Here is a 13,756-nt window from a genome sequence, read left to right on the forward strand (position 1 = left end):
CCAGTGCTCAGTACCCTCGCTTCCATCAGAGCGTCCCCGGGCAGCTATGGCTACACTGTGGCTCATTGTGGGTGAATGTTGTAAAGCACTTTGGGGGGCTGTAGAACCAGAAGAAGGTGCTATACAAGTACAGGTCATTGACCTATTTCTTTTTTTGTTGAGTAAACAAAATCTGCCATTGGGAAATGCAAACTTTGCTTGGCTAAATGCTTAAAACTAGCAAAATAGCCTAAATTTAGATTTATTTGGATGTTTAGGAATAGAACTAGAACTACAACATTTATGTTATTACAGATTTATACGTAGAAAGGTTTGTTGACCTTAGTTTCTGTTTGTAAAATCTGTCCAATAGTTCCCATCTCCAGAGTGGGACACAGTGACACCAGAGGCCAAAGACCTGATCATCAAGATGCTGACCATTAACACCTCTAGGAGAATCACGGCTACAGATGCTCTCAAACACCCCTGGATCTGTGTAGGTGTCCCTCAGAACCCCTATACGTCTTTTCTGTCTTACTGTCATCAGGCTTCACATTGATGTCTTTATTTCCAGCAACGCTCCACTGTGGCCTCAATGATGCACAGACAGGAGACGGTGGATTGCCTCAAGAAATTCAACGCAAGGAGAAAACTCAAGGTAATCAACATGGCTGTTCACCTGCTGCTCCTCGTAAGGACATGGCCCGTGTCCAGGCAGCTGCATTCAACACGTGTGTTGCACCTGTTTTCTCTTTAGGGAGCCATCCTGACTACGATGCTCGCCACTCGTAACTTCTCAGGTAGGACTGAATCTGCTGTCCCTATGATTCCAGGTCTGCCTGATTCTGTCAAAAGTGTTATCCATTCACTTCTTGTCGTCGTCGTCGTCTTCCTCCACTTATCCGGGTCTGGGTCGCGGGGGCACCATCCCAACTAGGGAGCTCCAGACCGTCTCTCCCCGGCCACCTCCACCAGCTCCTCCGGCAGGACCCCAAGGCGTTCCCGGACCAGATTGGAGATGTAACCTCTCCAACGTGTCCTGGGTCGACCCGGGGGCCTCCTGCCGGCAGGGCATGCCCGAAACACCTCCCCAGGGAGGCGTCCAGGAGGCATCCTGACCAGATGCCCAAACCACCTCAACTGGCTCCTTTCGATCCGAAGGAGCAGCGGTTCTACTCCGAGTCCCTCCCGAATGTCCGAGCTCCTCACCCTATCTCTAAGGCTGAGCCCGGCCACCCTACGGAGGAAACTCATTTCGGCCGCTTGTATCCGCGATCTCGTTCTTTCGGTCATTACCCAAAGCTCATGACCATAGGTGAGGATTGGGACGTAGATCGACCGGTAAATCGAGAGCCTGGCTTTCTGGCTCAGCTCCCTCTTCCCCACGACAGATCGGCTCAGCGTCCGCATCACTGCAGATGCCGAACCAATCCGCCTGTCGATCTCCCGATCCCTCCTACCCTCACTCGTGAACAAGACCCCGAGATACTTAAACTCCTCCACTTGAGGTAGGACCTCTCTCCCGACCCGGAGTTGGCAGGCCACCCTTTTCCGTTCACTTCTTGTCATCCTCTAAAATACCAAAGATGATCCCATTAATGCCTCATTGAGTGTGTCTGTATAAAGTGTTGGATTGGTGTTGACAACGCTGCTCCTTTGAGTGCTCCTGGTTTTTGTCCCGTGTTGGTGTTTAGAGAATATTGACCTCCGTCCCATTCTACGGCCACAAACACCACACGGGCCAATAAGGCAGGCCCCTTTAAAAGGGCGTTCTTCTAAAACCTTCTAAAGTCTTTAAAGATGGTCAAAAATGTTTATTTTTCATCATTTAATTTACATCAATGTCTTAACTTGTCGAATGTCAGTGTTGCTTCAGTATCAGAGCAAAATCCTGAGGATTTTTTCTCTTTCTTCCTCCCTTTCCTGTCTGATAACATACCTGTAAGGTAAGAGTCCTGAACACACAGTCTTTGGTTCTGAAGCATGCCGACTAAAGCAGCAGCACAGGCTTCTGTCACCAGTGTTTTATGTTGGCACGTTAAAGGACAGCAGGTTTTATGACGTCTCCTAAAGATCAGTTTGTATTGGTTGAGTCGATGTCCCTATTGCATCAAAACCCCTTTCATGAAAAAAAAACACTGGAGAATTAACTAGATGCCAAACAAACATAAACATGCAACATCTATGTAGTTGTCATGTACACGTTTGTAGTTGTCTATGTAACATCTACAGTTGATGAGCTCCATGCAGCATCAACATGGTTCTTCTGATTGTCCCAGATACCAAAAGCTGCTTTAGACAAACACAATGTTTCCACTTTGAACCATTTTCAGTGATTTGTTCCTCTAATGGGGCTGTTAATGTCATGTTGAGAAGTGGAGGAGTAGGACTCGATGTGCAGACACCCAGAACGACACGGAGCGGGAGAGGATGTAAAAATGAAACATCTTTATCAAGATGAAGAGACCAATGAAAAACAAAGCACGGTACAAAGCCAAAAATACCAAGTAGGGCAGAGCCAAAGGAAACCTAGAAACCTGGGGGGGGGGGACGCTGACACGAAACAATGAACCAAAACCACACTGAGGCCTAGTCCACACGTAGCCGGGTTTTTTAAAAACGAATATCCGCCCCTCCAAAAACTTGCATCCACACCACCGCGTTTTAAAAACAAACTCTGTCCACGCGTACCTGGATAAATACGTTGTTAAGGACGTGCCAGACCTGTAGGCGGCAGTACTTCCCCCGCTCTTAACCTCGTCCTTCGTCTGTGGTCTTCAGCAAGCAGCAGTAATTCCGCTTGCAAAAACAAACAAGCAGAAAGCGCTTGGACAATTGATAAAGCGAGCGCAGCTCTGAGGGCATCCATGCTGTCGGCTAGTGTAAACACAGGTCGCACACGTGATGTCAGCATTTTTTTGTCGCGGAAAGTGACGTTGCAGACCTTAAAACTCCGGTTTTGTCTGTCCACACGCAGACACCCAAAACGGAGAAAACGCAGATCTTCACTTTGGCCGGAGTTTTTAAAAAGACCCGTTTTCGTGTGAAAAACTCCGTTTTCATGTGGATGACAGGCCAAAACGTAGAAAAATATCTACGTTTTGGCAGATCCCCGGCTACGTGTGGACAGGTCCTGAGACGCAGACAGGGTTAAATACACTGAGGCAGGATGAGTGGGAGATGAGCTGCAGGTGTGTGGGGAGAGAAACCTGGTGAAATCAATTAACTAATCAGTGAGAGGGAAGTGAGCTGAGGAGGGGAAACTAACGTGACCTAAGAATAAAAACAAAGCCTAAAGACAAGAAGAGCAAGATAAACAACTAATGATCTAAGGAGGGAGGAGAACTGAAAAACCGGTGGGGAAAGAAACACACTAAAAGAGACTAATTAAATGAAAAGCTGAACCTATAGAAAAACTACAGAGGGGTGACTAGGGGAGACCAACGGGAGCACAGGACCTGGGGGGGGGGGGCTGGAGGGGCTGCAGAGCAGGGGACACATGAGGGGATCCTAGAGGGGGATGGAGACACAAGGAGACACATGAGGGAGACGCAGACCATGACAGTTAAGGGATATTTGACATCACTATAAACTAGGGCTGCACAATATTTCGAAAAATTATCGTCATCGTGATAACAGGACGTGCGACAGGCCCATCGCAAAGCACGTCAAAAACAGCGATAAATGTTTGGTTTAACATTTATATTCGTGTCATACATCAACTTTTTGTAAACCAGCTCTGTTTTTTACGCGGAGGTATTATATGACCAATCAAATGTAGCCCCTCTGATATGCGGCCAATCAGATGGGTCTGTTCACATAATACGCCCGCCCCCTACGTCGACCCTTAGGATGGAAAGCAACACCCGAATTGAGTTAGCGGCGCCGTTCCCTTGTTCGTCATGCTGGCTCAGAGCAACGAACGCACTTTGTGCTGATGTTTCTGGAATCAGCGCTGCTTTCAAACGTGAACGTGAGTTTGCTCGCTGTCGTTAAGCAGCTGATAATAACCGGGCTGACTCCGACACGTGCCGGTGAACCAACCCACCTTCATGTCGCTAGTGTTCCACCGGGTGGTGATGTTAGCCCCAGGCTCTGGTTAGCTTCCAGCTAAAAGGCTGCAGCACTCTCCTCCCAGTCCCACCCTGCTAAAGAGGGCCTGGAAAAGTTCCCCCACACATCAAAGTGATTTTTCATTTATGAGCTTTTATAACCTTGTTAATCAGGATAGTTGATTTGCTGCTGCACATAAACTGTCAGTCAGAAGCTCTGCTAGCCGGTTATCTTAGAGGAGCTAGTTCAATGTGTTAGCTTGTTATCAGAATCATAGTTGCAGTTTCATCATCTGAGCTGCTTTTTAAGATCTAGGTAAACTTGTTCAATTTGGGGTTAAAAACAAACGTTTTCACATATTTTCCATGTAGTTTTTTTTGCCAGTTCCTCTTCTGAAAGGTAGACAATTGTTTTTCTCTTTCCCTCAAAAAATCCTAATATTCTCCTAGTTTGGCCCAGCACAGTTCACTTCCCAATTACAGCAACAGCCTTATATCATAACCACATAAGTGGAGAAAATGCTCAGCAGCAATGAGAGAATTTGCTGTTGCATTTAAGTGATGTTAACTATTATTTAACGTTTAAACTATTTATTCAAAAAACCCTGCTATGGGATGTTTTTCTGTATTTGGAGCATCAGAAAAAGTTTTATGGTGGAGGTGATGTTTTAAAGTCACTGAGAAACTGCATGCATGCAGTTTGTTGTTCTGCTGCTAATGCAGTAGCAGGTGCAGCTGCTAATACAGTAGCAGGTGCAGCTGCTAATACAGTAGCAGGTGCAGCTGCTGATACAGTAGCAGGTGCAGCTGCTAATGCAGTAGCAGGTGCAGCCGCTAATACAGTAGCAGGTGCAGCCGCTAATACAGTAGCAGGCGCAGCCGCTAATGCAGTAGCAGGCGCAGCTGCTAATGCAGTAGCAGGCGCAGCCGCTAATGCAGCAGCAGGCGCAGCCGCTAATGCAGCAGCAGGCGCAGCCTCTAATGCAGTAGCAGGCGCAGCCGCTAATGCAACAACAGGTGCAGCCGCTAATGCAGTAGCAGGCGCAGCCGCTAATGCAGTAGCAGGCGCAGCCGCTAATGCAGTAGCAGGCGCAGCCGCTAATGCAGTAGCAGGCGCAGCCGCTAATGCAGTAGCAGGTGCAGCCGCTAATGCAGTAGCAGGCGCAGCCGCTAATACAGCAGCAGGTGCAGCCGCTAATACAGCAGCAGGCGCAGCCGCTAATACAGCAGCAGGTGCAGCTGCTAATACAGTAGCTGCTAATACAGTAGCAGGTGCAGCCGCTAATACAGTAGCAGGTGCAGCCGCTAATACAGTAGCAGGTGCAGCCGCTAATACAGTAGCAGGTGCAGCCGCTAATACAGTAGCAGGTGCAGCCGCTAATGCAGTAGCAGGCGCAGCCGCTAATGCAGTAGCAGGCGCAGCCGCTAATGCAGTAGCAGGCGCAGCCGCTAATACAGTAGCAGGCGCAGCCGCTAATGCAGTAGCAGGCGCAGCCGCTAATACAGTAGCAGGCGCAGCCGCTAATACAGTAGCAGGCGCAGCCGCTAATACAGTAGCAGGCGCAGCCGCTAATACAGTAGCAGGTGCAGCCGCTAATACAGTAACAGGCGCAGCCGCTAATACAGTAGCAGGTGCAGCCGCTAATACAGTAACAGGTGCAGCTGCTAATACAGTAGCAGGTGCAGCCGCTAATACAGTAGCAGGTGCAGCTGCTAATACAGTAGCAGGTGCAGCTGCAGCTGCTAATACAGTAGCAGGTGCAGCTGCTAATACAGTAGCAGGTGCAGCTGCAGCTGCTAATACAGTAGCAGGTGCAGCTGCTAATACAGTAGCAGGTGCACCTGCTAATACAGTAGCAGGTGGACCTGCTAATGCAGTAGCAGGTGTAGCTGCTAATACAGTAGCAGGTGCAGCCGCTAATGCAGTAGCAGGCGCAGCCGCTAATGCAGTAGCAGGCGCAGCCGCTAATGCAGCAGCAGGCGCAGCCGCTAATGTAGCAGCAGGCGCAGCCGCTAATGCAGTAGCAGGTGCAGCCGCTAATGCAGTAGCATGCGCAGCCGCTAATACAGCAGCAGGCGCAGCCGCTAATACAGCAGCAGGCGCAGCCGCTAATACAGTAGCAGGCGCAGCCGCTAATGCAGTAGCAGGCGCAGCCGCTAATGCAGTAGCAGGCGCAGCCGCTAATACAGTAGCAGGCGCAGCCGCTAATGCAGTAGCAGGCGCAGCCGCTAATACAGTAGCAGGCGCAGCCGCTAATACAGTAGCAGGTGCAGCCGCTAATACAGTAACAGGCGCAGCCGCTAATACAGTAGCAGGTGCAGCCGCTAATACAGTAACAGGTGCAGCTGCTAATACAGTAGCAGGTGCAGCCGCTAATACAGTAGCAGGTGCAGCTGCTAATACAGTAGCAGGTGCAGCTGCAGCTGCTAATACAGTAGCAGGTGCAGCTGCTAATACAGTAGCAGGTGCAGCTGCAGCTGCTAATACAGTAGCAGGTGCAGCTGCTAATACAGTAGCAGGTGCACCTGCTAATACAGTAGCAGGTGGACCTGCTAATGCAGTAGCAGGTGTAGCTGCTAATGCAGTAGCAGGTGCAGCCGCTAATGCAGTAGCAGGCGCAGCCGCTAATGCAGTAGCAGGCGCAGCCGCTAATGTAGCAGCAGGCGCAGCCGCTAATGCAGTAGCAGGTGCAGCCGCTAATGCAGTAGCATGCGCAGCCGCTAATACAGCAGCAGGCGCAGCCGCTAATACAGCAGCAGGCGCAGCCGCTAATACAGCAGCAGGCGCAGCCGCTAATACAGTAGCAGGTGCAGCTGCTAATACAGTAGCTGCTAATACAGTAGCAGGTGCAGCCGCTAATACAGTAGCAGGTGCAGCCGCTAATACAGTAGCAGGTGCAGCCGCTAATGCAGTAGCAGGCGCAGCCGCTAATACAGTAGCAGGTGCAGCCGCTAATGCAGTAGCAGGCGCAGCCGCTAATACAGTAGCAGGTGCAGCCGCTAATACAGTAGCAGGCGCAGCTGCTAATACAGTAGCAGGTGCAGCTGCTAATACAGTAGCAGGTGCAGCCGCTAATACAGTAACAGGTGCAGCTGCTAATACAGTAGCAGGTGCAGCCACTAATACAGTAGCAGGTGCAGCTGCTAATACAGTAGCAGGTGCAGCTGCAGCTGCTAATACAGTAGCAGGTGCAGCTGCTAATACAGTAGCAGGTGCAGCTGCAGCTGCTAATACAGTAGCAGGTGCAGCTGCTAATACAGTAGCAGGTGCACCTGCTAATACAGTAGCAGGTGCACCTGCTAATGCAGTAGCAGGTGCAGCTGCTAATACAGCAGCAGGTGCAGCTGCTAATACAGTAGCAGGTGCAGCTGCTAATACAGTAGCAGGTGCAGCTGCTAATACAGTAGCAGGTGCAGCTGCATATTTTTGCAATAAAAATGTTATGTTGTAATGGAATTCATGCATTAGTTTTTGTTTGCTTTGAACCCAGAGCAGACGTCACACGCCAGACGACATCAACACTGCATACTTTAGTATTTGTTCATTTATCACGAGTAATATCGATATCGCAATATTAAGCACTGTTATCAAATATCGCAGGTTTTCCTAATATCGTGCAGCCCTACTATAAAGCTTCTGTCAGTAAATAAAAGGCACCAAGCTCTTCTTTCCCTTACTGATCCGGTCTGAGTTGATCCTTGCATGTGAGAGTAGATCAACCCCAGAAAAGCAGATCGAAGTATCAGCGCTAACATGATTCCAGCTCACTCCTTTTTAATCACACTTCTTTTGTGCCTTGGTGAAAACGGGTAAGGAAAAGGGAGAACCTGTATTCCTGGACTCGGCTGCTCTGGCTGTGTCTGACTCGTCTCTGCATGTTCTAGACTGATTATTCTCTTACATAGTTCATTTTCTCCTCCGTCTTTTTCCAGCATCCCAGAGGCGGCTAGCTACTGAACAGTCTTGAATAAACCTGGTGTTCGAGTGCATGCACACACTTGCTTATTCCTTCTGGTCAATAATTGTCTCATCTTTGTCCCTACAGCAGGCAAGAGTCTGCTGGCCAAAAAAACAGATGGTGTCAAAGTAAGTACTTCCTCCTTGCTACTACTGAGGTTTTCTGTTAAATACGCCTCCATAGGTGGTTGTGAAAGAAATCTCCCAATGCTGAGCCACCTCCACATTGTCAGTGAGAGGAGGAGGGGTGGGGAGGAGGTGGGGCACCACGGTGTGAGCTGACGAGAATAACTACTGATTAAGTGTGATTGTGTGTGGTGAGTGGTCTTCACCAAAAAGCTGTGTGTGTGCGCGTTTTTACACACGGTGCTTTTAACCTGACATTTAACTTCACCTTCTGGTGTTGCTGATGAACCAGATGTGGCTCTTTGTTTCCTCTAAAGAGTTCACCTTATCAGGGAACGTGTCCACTGTGGTGGTTACAGCGTTAACCTGTGAGACGCCAACCAGGCGGATCAGAGATCCGTCAAACCTGCTAAACCTTTGAACTTCAGGTTGTTTGTTGTTCATTTGTTTTATTGAGTCACTTTCCAACTTTTATGTAAAGGACGGCACTTCAGGTCAAGTCTTCCTGTTGCTTCTGGGGACCAGCACCCTGAGATGACCCGTAAACTCATTTCCAGCATAACTTTAAACCAGTGGTACTCTGTCCTTGTCCTGGAGGGCTGGTGTCCAGGTTCCCTCCGGGTGGGATAGATGTAGTTGGTAGCCTGAAGCTGTGGTGTCAAGCTGTGAAGAAGTCCTCCAGATGTTTCTTTTGTTTATGGTTTGAGAGTAAAAAAGTTGTTCCAGCTGAAGAGACTTCTCTGGTCTCTGTTCCTGAGGAAAAGTGGGATGAACATTTGGGTTGGAGCGCTGAGGTTCACTGTCTGATTTGTTTAACTGAATCTATTGCTGTTGACTTTGGGCTGGCCACTTCAGGGAAAAATTATTGTTTTGCTCAGAAGTTTTGGGCATTTCTTCAGGTGCCAAAACAAACATTGAAATTAGACATTTTATATTATTGAGATGTCAAAACAATGAAGTGTACAGCTTCACTTTTGCATGGGTTAAAGGTTAAATCTAACAGTGTTAACCATTTCTTACTTCTAGCTCGCCGTAGGCTTGGGCAGTATCCAACTGTAATACCGTCTAGCTTCCTCCACATTTTACCAAGGTGTGTGGTATTACCGGGTCTGGTTTAAAAATGAGTGGTTTACTAAGCTGTTTGTTGGACCTTCACCGTTCAGAATCTGAACAACAAACACTAAAGCAATAACAACGTCATCGTCGTCTTCCTCCGCTTATCCGGGTCCGGGTCGCGGGGGCAGCATCCCAACTAGGGAGCTCCAGACCGTCCTCTCCCCGGCCACCTCCACCAGCTCCTCCGGCAGGACCCCAAGGTGTTCCCGGACCAGATTGGAGATGTAACCTCTCCAACGTGTCCTGGGTCGACCCGGGGGCCTCCTGCCAGCAGGACATGCCCGAAACACCTCCCCGGGGAGGCGTCCAGGAGGCATCCTGACCAGATGCCCAAACCACCTCAACTGACTCCTTTCGATCCGGAGGAGCAGCGGTTCTACTCCGAGTCCCTCCCGAATGTCCGAGCTCCTCACCCTATCTCTAAGGCTGAGCCCGGCCACCCTACGGAGGAAACTCATTTCGGCCGCTTGTATCCGTGATCTCGTTCTTTCGGTCATTACCCAAAGCTCATGACCATAGGTGAGGATTGGGACGTAGATCGACCGGTAAATCGAGAGCCTGGCTTTCTGGCTCAGCTCCCTCTTCACCACGACAGATCGGCTCAGCGTCCGCATCACTGCAGACGCCGAACCAATCCGCAATAACAACATAACACACATAATAACCTTTTAAAAGCCTGAAAATCCCAGCACGTTTAGTATAGTCTGAACACAACAAGGAAACTGGTCTCCAGTTTTTTTAGTTGGGTTAAGTCCCCTTTGTTCGGCAGCAGGGACAGAACGCCCCGCCTACACGATGCAGGAAGTGCTCCTGTCTGAAGTGAGTCTTTAAAAACATCCATCAGGTCCTGTCCCACACTGCTCCAGAAGAATTTGTAGAAGTCGGCAGGTAAGCCGTCCATCCCCGGAGATTTTCATGCAGCCTTCTGGGATACTGCGGTTGTTAGCTCCTCCGTAGTTATGTCTGCATTTAAGATTTCCTGGTCTGCTGTGGTCAAGGAAGGAAGCTCCTGCAACAGCTCTCTGGCACAGTTCACATCACATGGGATTGCCTTAAATAGGCTGGTATAGAATTCTACTGCATGCTTCCTCATCTCCACTGGGCCTGTGGATAACGGTCCATCTGGCAGACGAAGACCAACCATTTGTTTTTTCTGGTTTGAAGTCTTTTCCAGGTTAAAAAAGAAGGATGTTGGAGCATCCATGTCCTGTATTGTGGTGAGACGAGCCCGGATCAAGGCCCCTTTGGCCCTCTTGCAGGAAACGCCCAAGCTGCTGTCTTTTTTGGTCTAAGTTGAGTAGTGGAGAGAGTCTCTAGCACCCTGATGTCCTTCTCTAGATCTGCCATAGTCTTTTTTTTTATTTTGTTTGTAGACCCCCGCGTGTAATGTTAACAGAAAACTCTAATTTGTGCCTTCCCTTGTTCCCACCATTCACTGATGGTCTTAAATCATTCTTTTTGGACCGCCAAGCCTCCCAGAACAGTTTAAAATTGTTACAAAAGGTAAAATCGTGTAATAACTTTACATTAAAGTGCCAGTAGGATTTTGTTGTCCCAACAAAATGAAGCATCAGTTCAGGTATAACCAAATGATGGTCTGTGAAAATAGCTGGGACTATTTGACAGTCCATCACTCGAGAGAGAGAAAAGTACCAGAGACATTAAATCTGTCTAATCTAGCAGCACTAACTCTTCCACCTGACCTTTTGACCCATGTGCATTCTCTACTTGATGGATTCTTTAATCTCCACACGTCCAATAAGTCTGTTTTTGTTAGGATTTTTGACAAAAGGCTAGACAACTGAAGATGTGGTTCCTCTCCAGATCTATCTAAAGTAAAAATCAGTACAACAGTTCCAGTCTCCGCCCAAAATGGTACATTCATCAGCAGTAACGCTACTCAACTCCTCCCCAAGTATGTTAAACCCTTCTCTGATCCCTGGTTGGGTGCATAAACACTAATCAGCTTTATCCTAAAGCCTTCTAGTGTGGCTTTGACCCATAGGACCCTACCCTGCTCTACAGTTCTTACTGATATATTTATTGTCAATTTTGGGGAAATTAAAATTGCTACACCTGCACGTGTGTTTGTGCCATGATTTAGGAAGCATTGACCTCTCCACCCCTGCCTCCAGCCTCCAGTCTATTTCATTTTTAGCATCACTGTGTGTTTCTTGTAGGAATAAAACATCCAGTTTTTAATCTCTAAAAACTTCCTTAATCAAGGCTCTTTTCTGTGGATCCCTCCCCCCATTTATGTTCAAGGATGCAACTCTCATGCCTTTCATACACAAGGAAGATGAGAGAATAGCCCAGATCACCAGCAGAAAAAGAGGCACCCAGTGATTCCTATTCATGAGTCCTATTTTATAATCTTCCCTTTCTTCCCCACTTTAGTCCACCCTAAACTTATTTTTAAGCTCAAAACATGTTTCTTTAAACGGTAACGTTTCTTTTCATCTAAACGATCCAGGCCCACCTCTTTCTTCAGTGTGACGGCGGACCTGATAAACTTTACAGCATCAGGAAAATATCGCTGTAAGTCCATACGTTTCATCCAGAAACTCACTAATCTCCTCCAGAGAGTACAAGCTCTCCTCCAGCAACTCACTATCTGCTTCCGAAACAATGTCTGAGTCCGAATCACACTTATTAACCACATCATTTACAGAGTCGCCATGGCAACCAGCAGCAGGCAGCCCCGCCCCCTCCGCTTCGCTCTGGTTCCACCTGCCTCTGCTCAGGAACCTGTGCATCCTGACAGTCTAGCTGTCCTCTGTTAGCTACAGGCTGTATTCCTGCCTTTTGGCCTGTTTCTACCTGATCCTCTAGTCCTTCCTCTGGTGAACGCACCTCTAAAGAGGCAGACGCGTCACCAGTCGGCTGTAGGCCTCCATGTTCCGCCTGTTCTGGCCGCTGCTCCACTGGGTCAGAGCCAGTACCGGCGTTCGTTCCGTCCGGAACTGTAAAACTGTCTGCCACTGTTTCTGGCCCTGCTGCACCCTCACTCTCTCCCGGCGAGCCACCGATCACGGCGTCACTCACCGTGACACCGGGCCCGATCCCCGCCAGAAGAGAGGGGGCCGCGGGTTCTGCCTCGGTCTCCGCTCCCGGTCCTGCTGCATTCTGTCGGTGGGGACAAGCTATATGCTTGTGACCCACATCTCCACACTCAAAACATTTCATCACACCAGAACTAGCATACACCATGTAATACCCCTCCTCATGCCTCACTCTGAATGACACGTCCAGCATTTGTGATGGAGAGTCTAAGTTCATGAACACCTGCCGCCGCAGGGACTGGACATGTCTCAGTTCATCGTTTTTACACCCCAGACTCACCGTACGGAATCCACTCGCCTTTCTCCCAAAACGCCTGAGCTCCCGCTCCAGAGCAGAGTCAGGAACAAAGGGAGGAACTCCTGACACGGTGATGCGGGTAGAGGGTAGCGCTAACGGAGAAAACTGTAAAAACTCACCATTTACATGAATCCCGTTCTGCACAAGCTGACCCACCTGCTCCTGACCTTCGAGAAACACCACGAGCCCTTTGTTCATGCGCGAGGCAAACTAAATGTTTCCATGTCCCACCTGGTCTCCAACCGCCAACAGCACCTGTTCCACCGGAGTGGAGGGCGGAGGCTCGGCTCTTGCACCGTGTCTCAAAGACAGGGATGGCGTCGCCTGAGACGCCATCCCGGCACGGAAGCACCGCAACAAAACCACACACAACCTCCAAACTTCAAAGAAAGCAAGAAAAGTTGAAAGAAGTTATCTGAAAGTACTTTTCCACCTCCATAAAACAAACTTCACCCACCACACACACACACACACAGAGAGAGAGAGAGAGAGAGAGAGAGAGAGAGAGAGAGAGAGAGAGAGAGAGAGAGAGAGAGAGAGAGAGAGAGAGAGAGAGAGAGAGAGAGAGAGAGAGAGAGAGAGAGAGAGAGAGAGAGAGAGAGAGAGAGAGAGAGAGAGAGAGAGAGAGAGAGAGAGAGAGAGAGAATTCAGTGACACGACTTTAATCACTTTTGCAGATATTATATATGTGGAGAACACTGTATTGCTACTCTTACTGCTTGTTTTACTGGCGGGAGAGGTGAATGTTCAGCTTCATCCGTGATGAGTGGCGTGTCCGACGGTTCGCTGAATGTGACAGAAGCGGCAGCTGCAGGAGCGGGTTGTCGGCTCAGGACAGCGTCCAGCGTCTCTCCGGGGGTTTAGGCTCCTTGTGTGGGGAAAATGGTCGGTCGGTAAACTCGCATCACTCCCCTTGTTGCTCTCTGACTGGAAATTGCATCCAAAAGCAGCACAATCTGGCATTTTACTTCATTATTAATACGGTGAGCGCGTAAACAAACACTAGCGTCAACAGCATAGAGTGTACATACATTCTTCCATGCAACCAATGTACGTCATCGCCCCTAGAGTGCATTGCGTGTGTAACCGAGATAAAAATGTGAATTTCCCCAAAAGTGATGGGCAGTGATTGTTTGTGTTTTTGGAGCCGCCTACTGGTAGTTAG

At 48.9% G+C, this 13,756-nt stretch overlaps 1 protein-coding gene across 15 annotated transcripts in view; it reads left to right on the forward strand.

Moving 5' to 3' along the window:
• Window positions 1–13,756, forward strand: part of camk2d1 (calcium/calmodulin-dependent protein kinase (CaM kinase) II delta 1) — a 131,851-nt gene that overhangs the window by 91,356 nt on the left and 26,739 nt on the right. For 8 of the 15 annotated variants that reach the window (XM_015958122.3, XM_054734064.2, XM_015958128.3 and 5 more), the window contains exons 10-13: window positions 353–475; window positions 554–637; window positions 737–779; window positions 8,078–8,118. In XM_015958122.3, coding sequence (XP_015813608.1) covers window positions 353–475; window positions 554–637; window positions 737–779; window positions 8,078–8,118 — 291 coding nt within the window. The remainder of the gene's footprint in view (window positions 1–352; window positions 476–553; window positions 638–736; window positions 780–8,077; window positions 8,119–13,756) is intronic. The other 7 variants (XM_015958124.3, XM_054734086.2, XM_015958134.3 and 4 more) reach the window with 1 other exon arrangement.

Source organism: Nothobranchius furzeri, chromosome 3, assembly GCF_043380555.1.
Source record: "Nothobranchius furzeri strain GRZ-AD chromosome 3, NfurGRZ-RIMD1, whole genome shotgun sequence".
Lineage (NCBI taxonomy): Eukaryota > Metazoa > Chordata > Actinopteri > Cyprinodontiformes > Nothobranchiidae > Nothobranchius > Nothobranchius furzeri.